Source organism: Limulus polyphemus, unplaced genomic scaffold, assembly GCF_000517525.1.
Source record: "Limulus polyphemus unplaced genomic scaffold, Limulus_polyphemus-2.1.2 Scaffold1564, whole genome shotgun sequence".
In the NCBI taxonomy this organism is placed as follows: domain Eukaryota; kingdom Metazoa; phylum Arthropoda; class Merostomata; order Xiphosura; family Limulidae; genus Limulus; species Limulus polyphemus.
Genome location: NW_013667174.1, coordinates 169,650 through 182,788, shown reverse-complemented (window position 1 = coordinate 182,788; position 13,139 = coordinate 169,650). Strand labels below are relative to the sequence as shown.

General features: G+C 30.5%; 1 protein-coding gene across 2 annotated transcripts in view; it reads left to right on the top strand.

Annotated features, from left to right (window-relative positions):
- Positions 1-13,139, top strand: part of LOC106464120 (outer dense fiber protein 2-like) — a 98,296-nt gene that overhangs the window by 50,571 nt on the left and 34,586 nt on the right. For both annotated transcript variants that reach the window (XR_002611642.1, XM_013924233.2), the window contains exons 10-13: positions 1,083-1,192; positions 4,350-4,419; positions 8,936-9,045; positions 11,422-11,557. Coding sequence is in view for 1 of the 2 variants with exons in the window: in XM_013924233.2 (XP_013779687.2) it covers positions 1,083-1,192; positions 4,350-4,419; positions 8,936-9,045; positions 11,422-11,557 (426 nt within the window). In the remaining variant the exon portion in view is untranslated. The remainder of the gene's footprint in view (positions 1-1,082; positions 1,193-4,349; positions 4,420-8,935; positions 9,046-11,421; positions 11,558-13,139) is intronic.

The following is a 13,139-nucleotide window of genomic DNA, read 5'->3' as shown; positions in this document are numbered from 1 at the left end:
AAACAGGATCGGTCAATTTGATCAACTTCATAACCACCAAAACAAAAATAGAAATAAACCTAAATTACCCTTTTTCTCTTTCTAGAATGACTTCAAATTGTAACATAAACTACATTCGTTTATCCTAAGTAGCTCTAAGTTTGTAACAGTATACATCTATTTCTAATTAAATTTTATTGTTTTATTGCCCTTTGAACCATGTCTAACTACTATATATGCCATTATAAGTTGTAAATCACTCGGGGAATGTGCAGCTCATGTTATGCTAACATTCATTTATCCTAAGTAGCTTCTAGGTTCATAACAGTATACATCTATTTATAATTAAATTTTATTGTTTTATTGCCCTTTGAACCATGTCTAACTACTATCTGTCACATATGATACCACTATCCCATAGCATAGTAAGTTGTCTCCTTGCTTCAATCATGTTGCAGAAAGTAACACCAAGGGTGGAATTAACATAAAACCTTGACCATATTAATCATGTTCTGAGGTAAATTATAGACATTTTTTTTAATTTGTAAATATGAAATAATGCCATAGGAAAGTGAGATATATGGTACCTGCATACCACACATAGTTCTAAATGTTACTGTATCTGTATATTGTGGAACCTGAATTACACATCTAGAAAAAATACTTCTACTTTTACATTTATCGTATGTGTCAAAATTGGGTCTATTATTTGAATTTGGTTAGTAATCAATATAATCACCTATCAGCATCAGTTACATCAATTAGTATCATATAAAAAACTGGTTAATTAAAATTATGACTAAATTGATAAATGTAGCAAGCATAATCAACTAATATAACTAAAATAAGTGTTTCTGATTATTACTGTTTTCAATTATTCTAAATATCCAATTGATCATAATATTGCCATAATGATATTTTGTTATTATATTTGATTAAGTCAGAGTTCTTCAGTTTAATTTTATAGTGTTACAACCCATGAAAATAATCCTCTAATCAAAATTAGTGATTCTGAATATTACTCTTTTTGATTAGTTAAAATATCTTTTGTGGGTAATCAAACATACATTTATAGTCTTTTTTTTTATATACCTAACTTCTAGCAAAGTGAAAATCATGCTTCCCTGGAGGAACAGAAAAAAATTAAATTTCTTTTAGAAGAGATACAAAAGAAGACAGCTGCAGAGAAAGAGGCACTAAAGAAGGCTGTTAAGTAAGGATAGTTTATTAATGACATATCTAAAATCATTATAAAAAATATAAAATCTGACATAAACATTAAAAAAATTCTCAAACAATAAAATGTTTGTAGCATCATAAGTGAATTATTTGTTTGCCACAGCTTACAGTTATTTTATCACTTAAGTTGAGATATGCAGAGTTGTGTTTCTGATATGAATCATTTGGTTACAAACCAATGTTTAGTACTCTGTTTGGGTATGGAATAACAAGATATTAAATGTAAATCAGTTGAATAACCAATAAAGTCATTTTAACTGTAAGCTTTCCTAACATTATACCTTTCTGGTAATGAAAAATTCAAATTATGTGTGTTTAGGTAAACCATAAGTGGTAAAAATTTGTTGATGTGAAAAGGGGTTAGAAACCACAGATTAAGAAAAGAGTTGTGACTACAAACATCATGAAACATCCAAAAAGAATCAAGCAAACTCAAGGACATAAAAAATCTGACAAAGGCAATCTAACATTGTAGACTCCAAGCATTTTGAGGATGACATCTCAGAATTATTACAAGTGAAACATACAAAGAACTGAAGAAAGATGCATCACAACACATACTGGAGAATGTTAAATCTGCTGTAAATAACTCAAACTTTTTATCAGACCAGGAGAAAAAGAAATTGTATTCCTGGCAACTGCAACACAGCCAAAATGTATATTTACCTAAAATACACAAACTTACTGTACCATACAGACTCATTGTAAGTAGTTTAAATTCAGCTACACACTCTTTAGCTACATTGTTGGTTAAAAAACTGTCTGATTTAAATATCAATAAGTGTACACACTGTTAAAAACTATTGACTTTGTGAAAGATCTTAAACATGTTGATATCCAAGAGAATGACTTGCTTGTATCATTAGATGTTGTTTCCTTGTTTAGAAATATTCCAGTAACAAAGATATAGATACTTTACTTAACAAATTACTTGACATTGAAGAGTTACCATTAGAATATATCAAAGACATAATTAATCTTACCAAACTTTGTGTGCAAAATTGCATATTCAAACTTAATGACAAATTTTACCAACAAACTAAAGGTCTTGCAATGGTTTCCCCTTTATCTTCTGTTTTGGGTGACATAATTATGGATGTTTATGAAGACACCAAGTTACAGGAAGCTGTAATAAAACGTACAGGGTACAGAAGATATGTAGACGACACCTTCATGATATGGCGAAACATCAGTGAAACCCTGAACTACATGAATGACAATGTAATAGGAATTAAATTTACCATGGAGTCCAGTGAACATGAACTATCTTTCTTAGATGTTCTTGTTAAAAACATGACAACAAATTCAAATTTAGTGTATTTTGAAACAGTTTGCTGTCAGCATGCCACCACGTTACAATTCTAATCACCCTTTAAGTCAGAAACTAAGTACATTCTACACATGTGCGTGCCCTCAATGTATGTTCTAACATCACGGAAATAAACAACAACAAAATATACTTATAAGCAGTAGCTGTGGATAGAAGTTACGACCCTATAGGCATTGACAGAGCTTTCTACAAAATGAAAGAAAAACTACAAGTGAAATACTCAAAACAAATTCCATTAAAATCGTCACTAAATAAGTTCATCGGTATACCATTTTTTCCATTTATTTCTGAAAAATTTACAAAAGCATTCCAATTAAAGGATTATAAAGTAGTATTCATTCCTCAACACAAAATTGCCAACCAGTTACAAACACTCAAAGATCCAAAAAAGACTGAAGATAAAGATGGAATATACCAACACAGTTGCAGTAAAATGTAAATAGGACAAACAAGAAGGAAATTAGAAATAAGATTGAAAGAATACCAGTTTCCTGTAAAACATGGTATATAACATCTTCTGCTGTAGCCAAACACTTCTGGAACTGTGATGGTACTTATGATTGGAATAATGTAAAAATTTGAAGATGCACACCAACTAATACAGAAAAAAACTTGAGAGAAACTTCTTGCATAATCAAATACAGACCCCTATATATAAACAGAGATGATGGGCCAATCAACATGTCCTATTGGAAGACCCGTTTATCTTGAATATTCTAGCACATGACTTACCCCCCCCCCCTCTCTTTATCTTGTTGTTCAAAAATGAATTCACCCATTAACGGTCGGAACTAAATACTTACTTAACGATCGATTTAGAATTTTACCCCGATGATGGTAACACATATACGGAAACTAATTGGCTGTAAGTAGTTATATTAAGTAATTTTACTTATTACTGTGCCAAAAACGTTTTTTGTAATTGTTACTATTCTTTGTTGTCTGTCCCTTATTGAATTAATTATTGTGGTCTTTGTATTTAAACTGAGTTGTCTTTTTTAAAAGTTTAGTTAGTGTTTTATATTATTTTGAAAATTTAACTTTCTTTTATCTCAAAAATAAGCATGCAAAAGAAACAATGTAGACTTTTTCAGTTGTATATAGTTAAATCCTTGGCTGCATTGTCAACTGTTTTACTTATTGAAAGTTGCTTAATAATTTGTTTCAGCTATTTCATGTCACCCTTAGAACAGCTAAGTCATACAAAAAAATACAGGAAGTGACTTAGAAAACAAAAGTTTTAATACAAACTAAATACATAATAATGAAGGTTCTGAATTCCGACTTGAATTTTCCAGTTTACCAATTTAATTATTAGTAAAATATCTATAACATTTATATTCAACTAAGAATAATAGTTGTAATTCAATTCTGAAACATTTGAAACCAGCTATCTGAAGTTGGGCATAAATACAAAAATGTTATCATATTTTACACTAATATTTTAGGAAGAACAACATATTTATCAGAATAAACATACAGTATTTAAGGTCATCATTATACTTGTCTGCCACCCCAAAATAATTCTTATCAGATTTGGCAGTTTTAATTTTTTTATATTTATGTTTCTTCCACATATAAGACTGATGAATAGGGTTTAAATCTCTTGTAATATATTCCTGTTTCTGTCTGTGTTTGTTTCTACAGACATCTTCATACAGTGTAGTTTTCACCATAGCTTTACTTATGTGTCTTTTATTTGCATTATTTTTAGTTTTTGTCCATTGTGTCTGTACTAGTTTTATGTATGTATATAGATATTTAATGTTTTTCATGCCTTTTTTTTTTTATCACTGTAAAGAGTCCAAAGACAGAGGGCTGATAGCAATGAAGAATTGGCCAAGAAAATGACTCGTTTGGCACAAGAAAAGGTTTGTGTTATGTAGAAAGAGAAATATATTAGACAATTTACTCAAATTGTTCAATTATTAATATGATTGATAAATATGAATTGTTATATATGACCTTCTCTTATTTGAAATGTATTTTGTTGACATAATAAATTAAGATTTCAGTGTGGGCTGTGTGTTGTAAAAAAACAAAAGCTGTCTATTACTTGCCATACATGTGTATCTAAACTATATTAAAAATACAGAAGAATTTTCAGAAACACTACCTCACATACATTGCTGTGCAAGTTCTTACACACATTAAACTGTATTGTGCCAACCTATGATGTAATCATCATTTCATTTAACTATAGCCCTCCACCAACAGGAGGGTGATACTTCCTCCATGAGCATTAGCATGTTAACACAAGATTGTTCTTTCCTCGTCACTGTTTGTCTTCAGACATTATTTTTTTCATGAGATTTAGCAGGATTTATGCATTTATTGTTTTAACATTTCATGGTCTTCTTTTCCCTAGTTTTTATAAAAGAAAGATACTAAACCTTAAGTTTGTAAATTAAAACTTTAAAATTCTTTTCAATTTGATTTTCTTTTAATAAACTTTGAAGTTTTTGGGACATATGACCCATTGTCTGCTCCCCATTTACCTTCTGACTGATAACAACAACAACAACAAAATCTGTCTTCTATGTTGTTGTTTTTCAAAACAGACCACCACAGCACCAGTTTCATGGATTAACTGATTATACATTCATATTCCCAAATTTCTGACATCTGAGGTTTCTAACACTCCTTCACAGGAGTCATCATCCAGTACTGTAAAGACAACTCGAGAGACTTTGATCGTCAATGCTGTTACCACCATTGTGCACCAAGTTGTTGGTTCCATTCTCATCTCAGATTCAAGAATTTTGACTCCTGCTACAACTATTTCCTAACTCTTGTAGCTTATGCCCAAATACCCTGACTGATTCATCTCATTGCTGAGTTAAGTTATGTATTTGTGTCTGGATTGTATTTGGTGTTTCTCGCTTTCTATATTCTTCCATTGACCTTCATACTAAATACTGAAAATCTGTGGTTTCACACATTTCATTATAAGCCCTAATGTAACGTTTTGCTTCTCCTGCTGTTCTCAGTCTCAAAATATCTGTTTTCTGAACATTGGTCAAACCTCAAATTCTAGCAGCTTTGTTTAAAGCATCTATAAAACCCTCGATATCCTTGTCGAGCCTACTGTGAAACAGCGATATAGGAGCCGTTAAGTGCATAGTGCCACGTGGACCTACTTGTGCTGGTTGATCTACTGCATTTTCAAAATTTACTTCAGCCCTTTTATGAACTCTAGGGCATACACTACCATCTTCTGTAGTAGTATCTATGCCAGCAGTAACCATTTTTGCTTATTTACAACGTACATTCTATTCATGCTACTTATAATATATAAAACTGGCTTACTTACTTCTACTCTTTCTTTACTCTATCCAACCTGTTGTTAATTATTCCAAAAATCCTGTTGACTGCACCAGGCAGGCTGTGTAGGCTAGTCGTTGGAGCTCGACTTTACCACAAGTCACAACTGATTTATATTAAATCCAGGTATAAAGCTGTGAGTAGAGTACACAATTCACTAACTCGAGGTAGTTTACAGTTAGAATAAAGAATCAACTATAAGACTGAAGTTCTAAAAACACATTGAGATTTGATATATATATATTCGAAATCAAAATACAGTTTTCACATTAAATACTCGTTTAGTTCATTAAGCAAATCCTCTATAATTGTTATCAAGTTGCTCAACAGATTTTCAATTGGAACAGTAGAAGGATTATACTCAGACATGCTTAAGTTCCAAGTTTCCTGTAACATTATATATTCTACTTCAGTTTTCTAAGTACATTAATCAATTGAGAGAATAGCATTTACTACTTACATCGAGGTTGAGATGATGTTCTGACTTCTTTGGATCGATGATAATTTCAGCATTGTAGAGAACTGGAGAACTGACTTCAGTATTCGATAACTGGAGGTTAATATCAACTAACTGTTCAGCCCAAACCAGGGTTTTTATATCATCTTTTCTTAGTGTCCTTGTGAATTTCCAAATAATGTGCACATCTATCCACAAGTAGGTCTGACACTTCCTTGGATAATTTCTGCAACTCATCGGACTTTCCAGAACCCAAAACAAAAACTCTAATGATTGGTTTTAGCAGGAGTTGGTAAATTGGCATTTTATTCACTTATACTGCTCCACACTTTTCTTGTCATCAGTCCTACATCAAAAGTCCTTTAACATAAACTTTCTTGGTAACTTTTTCTCTGTGGTGGTAGCATCAGTCTCATGATTGACCTTCACTGAATTCCATCTAGCATTCTGACGGATGAGTTAGCATCAGTTCATCTAAATTTTGTTTTTTATGACATTTAATTCAATGCTAATTAATGGTCCTTTGCCTACTAGTTCTCGATCTTTTCTTAGCTTAGGTGACCTCTCTCACGCTATTTCTTTTTACATATACATTATATTCAGAGACTTCGTAATATGTGAATTCTTCTTAATCTTTTATTTAATTTTCTGAAGCATTTTCATATATAAAAGTGCTTAACATCCACAAATGCTTCATAAGGGACTAGATAAAAAGTGCAGTATAAAAAATACATTAGGCCTGATACTAACATCTGATAACAGGTATAATTAATCCATTGCCCTGTCTTTTAGTATGAGGCCTAATTCCAGATGATTGTGCCTAATGACTACATTCACCCTCCACATTTCTTCCAGCAAAACCAAGTGGGTGCACCCCTTGTTTGAGATGTAGAGCTGGGTTGTTACCTGGTAATGTATTACAGGACCTCCACACATTATTAACCAAACTTTTTCCCCGTGGTTAGGTTCTTGGGTTTACTTTGAGACATAGGTCTAGGGTGATACTTGTTTCACCTGACTTTTGTGGTACGTATCTCAGTTAAATATTTCTACAATACAAAATGGCTTGATTTTTAGCCCTAGCCAAATCAGGCACTCATGCTGAGCTGTTCTCCCTGTGAGATAGTGGATGGTCGAGCAATCTGCCATTCTTCCCACCTTAGCAACATGTTAACATCTGGCAATAGATCCTTATGATTATGACAATATCTTTTGCTCTACCACCTCTGTTTGGTGAAGATTATTCCCTGCTTAAAATGGATGCAGTCTCCCATCTACTACTGCCCAATTAGGCAGCTATCTCCTGCCTCATGCCATGGAATTTTGTTTGTTTTGTTATGCTGTTTTCAGAAAGGAGCTCCTCTTTGTAAGTTCCCTGCACTGGCCTCTCACCATCTTTAATGTTGTATTCTAGCTCTTTTGGTGTGGAGAGATGAGTATCTATCAGAAATACAGTTTCAGTTAAGAAAAAAACTTAACTTCTGACAACTGGGATATCAGCTTGATTAAGTGAACCAACAATATAGAAGCTATCCTTCACATTTAGGGACTAAATATTTGTTAAATAAGTTATTTAATTCTTGAGCTTTGGCCAATTAGGCATCCTCATTATTAAAAAAGGTAAAATATTGTTATTGTTGATGGAAAGCTAGAAGTTAAAAAAAACATAGGATAAATAGATCTAAAAACACATATGAGGTGTGGTGAAAGTTTCTCAATTTTTTGTTGTTGTTTTTTTTTATCTAAAAAAGCTTTTAAACAAACATTTAGGTCATTTTATTATTTATGTTGTTCTGATTATATTTTCCTATCTCGATGGTATAAACTGTTATTACTATAATTGCAACAAATGTCAAATTATTTTGCCTCTACCTGAAATAAGTGCTATATTTTTTAATTTGGCAAAGTAAAATTAAAATACTTTAGATTTAGTATTTAAAGAAAAATGTAAATTAATATCATTTTCTTATGTAACATTTTAATCATTCTTGTAACTCACCTAAAATTAAACACTTTTTAGGGCTTTCTTCTCTGATGTGCATTTCCAAAGAGCATAACTAATAATAATTAATTTTTTTCATTGAAGAACAAAGTGTTCATCCTTTATCTACACTGCAAATAAACAAAGAGAGATATGAGGAGCAGAATGAAATGGATAGATAGTTTATTTGATGCATTATTTTATCCAACTGAAAAGAAAATTGTAAACAATTCTGCAACGTGTTCTTCCACAACTGTTGTTCTACTGATTCATTTGAACAGGTTTTTTTATTATAAGAAATAATGTTCCTAAACTGTAATGCTTATGCATTTGGTATAATATTATCTGTCCTCAGTTTAATTTGCCACAGAGAAATACATCTTTTCCCATACCAAACTTTTTTTTTCTGATAAATCCTGTAAACCTATGTAAGTAGGATTTCCAATGATTCTGGTGGATACATGATGTTGTACACCACAATGATACCAGTCAAAAGTTAGAGAAATCATCAGTTAGATGGTGTTCATTTTTGACTTATCCTGAATTTCAATTCTGATCAAAGTGATTGTTGTTTAAATGCTTCAAGCTCTCTTATAACTTTTGTAATATTAATTCTATAACACAGGAACATGTACTTCTTGCACTGACTCAAGAGAGAGATCGGTGGAAATCAGACCTGACTGAAGTGAATAATCAAAAGCTGGAAGCAGAGACCCAGTTAAACAGTTATAAAAAGTATGTTAGATTTTGAAAAGAAGAAAAAAAAAGATTATTCATCTAGAACTTTCTATAATTTTATAAACAGTATAAGTTTTGTTTTCTGGCTTAGCATATTGTAAGTTATTTAGTTGTTGTATACTATGCTTGAATCAAATATAGTCATACTCTGAAATGTACAATTTTGATAGATTTAACCAGTGGAACCATGACTGTGCTAGTAAGTTTGAAGTTTGTATACAGGGTGCCATTAATATTTTATTTTGGTAATCCTTAAGATACATTAATCGAGTAATAATTCATTTCAAAGACTTTTAACACTTTCCACATGGGCTTGGTTGAATCAACTGAGTTTGTAACCAACGAATACTTGTTACAGTTTCCATACTATAACTTTTAATACACTATGTGAATCTTCACAAAATGTGGTACACTATCAGTAAACATTAAAAGATCTTCGTATTCAAAAAATCATATTTTTAAATGAGGTATTCTTAATAAAGATTTCTCTGTGAATATGTTTAGTGGTTTTGTTTACTAGTCCAAGTGCAAAGTGGTTTTCATATTAAGATTAAAAATACTTTTATTCATCTGAAAATTTTCAAATTTCATTTATGTAATCTATAGAATTTCCTAAGTCATTAAATAACATTTTTTTCAATAAAACTTTATATTTTATCTCTACCCGAACTTTAAACAAGGCTGGTCAATTTGACTGACCTCATAACCACCATAAAAATATGAAATAAATCTAAATTCTTTCTAGAATGACTTGAAATTGTAATGTGAAACTACATTTGTTTATCCTAAATAGCTTAAATCTCCTAGCAGTATACTTCTGTTTATACATAAGATTTATTGTTTTATTGCTCTTTGAATCGTTTCTAACTAATATTCCTGCCACAAAAGTTGTAAATAACTTGCCGAACATGTAGCTTTTGTTACTCTATTGAATTACGTAATGGACAGACATAAGTTGTGAAAAATATTTATTATTATTTTTTATTTTACCTCATCTAACCTAAAAGGTTTCTAGTTTTTACATTTGAGTTACTTTTATAATAATAAAGAAAGAATACACATGAAAAACAAGAAATACAGTACTTACCTGGGTCTCCTGTTTTTCTTCTCTCGACTGTCAGTGAAATTTAAGCCTACATTTTTATACTAATGGTACTACTGCACTAAATAGTTTTTATTTACTTAAATAATATACCAAAGAATACAGAATAATATCATGCAAGAAATAGAAAATGTTCTATAATTATCACAATTTTCTGACTGTGATAAGATCCGTTAAAAATCGGCTAACCTAGTCGATATGTTTCCCATGGGAATAAAGTTTGAACTGGAAGAGAAATATACAATTCTCTATACAGGAAACAATATAATGTAATATGTCATTTGATAGATTAAAATCTGGCTTTCTATTGATTATAAATGATATAGTATTAAATGTCAGAGAGAATTATTGGCACTTTGTGAAAAAGAGAATGTGACAGGTGGGTGTGGCAAGAGGGGTCTGATTTTCTAGTTTATGACTCTGTAATCAAATAAGATTGAAGGATGTAAAAATTATGCTTTGCCTGAGTGATGACAATATTATAATGAGTAATTTACCTTAAATTCCATATTTCTCATAGGAATGGTAAATACATTAGAGAAGAGGGATACCTAGAAAACGAATGTCACAATTCTCAAATTAGGCAAATTGAGAATTTTCTTTTAATATGGTCTTATAAACTTAAAACTTATATAATGTTAAAATTTAGATTATTGTGTACGCTTTTATGCCAAGTTTATTCATATACCATGATAAGAAAGTAGTTTGATAAATTTTGTATCTAACTCACTCAAACCTTGTGACATGCACACAAAAGGATGCCCATTCCAAGAGGGTTTATGATTTCAGACTACTTAAGCTTAGAATTCAGAAATTTTTATTTGTTTTAAACTAACAAATACTCAGTTTCAGATAGTTTTTAAAGGAAACAGAAATTGATAGGTTGGTTTTCAGATATCATCAGTACTCTCCATGTGCTTTAAAAATATTTAAATTTACAACTAATTGGCACTTAAAACAGTATGGATGATAATTATTGTATTCAGACATTCTTGTATAAGTAATAGACATGTACAATTAAAGAAAGTTAGTGAATTTTTTTATTTAAAGTATGTTTTTTTAAGTATTAATATTGTCTTTGTCACATTTACTTTCTGGTGTTTTGCTAACACTGTAGAAACAAGAAAATGAAAAGGATAAAAACTTATTATCTGCTCAGATATTACTGTGCTTTAGCTTGTTAAAAATACCCTTATGAATTTTTGATATTATTGCATTTGACAAATGTACTTCAATGTTTGCACAATATCCTTGTTTTTTCCTGTCAATAGACATGTGGTGGAACTTGAAACAATTATCAACAAAATTGACACATCTTACCAGGATCAGGTGAAAAGTGCTGAAAGTGGTCTTCAGGAAAAAAATGTCAAACTTGTCCAACTAGAAGTAGAAAATAAGAACCTTCAGGTATTCCAGTTGTAAATTTTCATTAGTTTTTCATACATGTAAACTTTTTAATGAAATGATTATGATTAACTCTCTCTGGATTGAAGAACACTTTTCAGCTGTTGAGTGCACACTAGCATATTAAAATTTAAATAAAAACAATAATTCTAACATTGTCTGAACATTGTTTAACTAAAATGTATTTTAAAATTTATATTTTGTAATTTTGCAATGTTTAGTGTAGTTTGCAAAGCAATTCCAACATTCATTTCTGACCAGCTCTGTAAACAATACACTTATCAATTTTTATTATTTTTTTAGAATGTTTGTAAGCATAAGTTTATATTTCATAATAAACTATCATCCATTGATAATATATATATCCACATCCTCTTTCTTACGTGTGCTCCCTAGTGGCACAACAGTATATTTGCGGACTTACAGTGCTAAAAACTGGGTTAGATACCTGTGGTGGGCAGAGCACAGATAGCCTATTATGTAGCTTTATGCTTAACTTCAAACAAATTCTTACATTTTTTTTCCTTCCTGCTAGTGATGGTTTTCATTATGACAGCATTTTGTTTCCATCCTTTTGTGATGTCAATGTGTAGTGTGAATAACTATTAATGAGGCACAGATTTGAAAATAGCTATAGGCAACATTTAAGTGCAACTGGATAGAGTGGGTTATAAACTGTTTATGTCAATGTGGAGTTAATAAAGCCATTTGAACAATAATTCATGGCTTTATGGAAAAGTGACTAGATGAAGCTCCTGTAGAGATGAACAAAGGAATCTAATTGGAAGTTTAGAAGACTTAGGACTAAACCACAGATTATGTTTTTAAGATGCAGAACTTTGAAATGATATCGGTTAAGCTAAGGTAGAGTTAGTGAGTACTATAGGTTATGCCAAAATATCCAGATGACTCAAATCCTTATTTATTGAATATTGTTTCCTATCTTGACAAAGTTAATAATGATGCCATTTTGAATGGTCACTTAATTCTACAGGTCACATATGCTTACCTGGGCAAAAACACTCTTACTGTATAATTAAAACTGACTGGATATATAAATTATAACATTATGATTAACAATAAAAAAAATTGAAATCCTTAGGTGAAAGGGAGTATTTTTAATGTTTTTTTCTAAAATTTTTTTTCGTTTTTTCCCAACAAAATGTCTGAAACTTTATAACCTAAAAAATGATAGAAAAACTAAATTATATTATATAGGTTTTCTTAATCCATAACAAGATAATATTTAATAAGTTTTTATGATGTTTCTTTCAATTTGCTTAAGTATTTCCACTGTGAGAAGGAAAAAAGTCAAGAGATATCATTGACACCTCCGTGTTCCAAGTTTTCTTCTTATACACTAAATTTGCATTCAAAATATTTTTAAACTATAATTATTAAGAAAGGTTTTTTTATTTGGTAACTAATATAATATCTTTATTCTGATATATTGTTCTTATTATAATCTTATTACAGTCAATAAGAGATGATAACTTTAATATACAGTGAATTATCAGTAGACCACTAGCTATATATATATAGTGATATATTTCTCATTTATTTGCCAAAAAATCGATGTTTATCT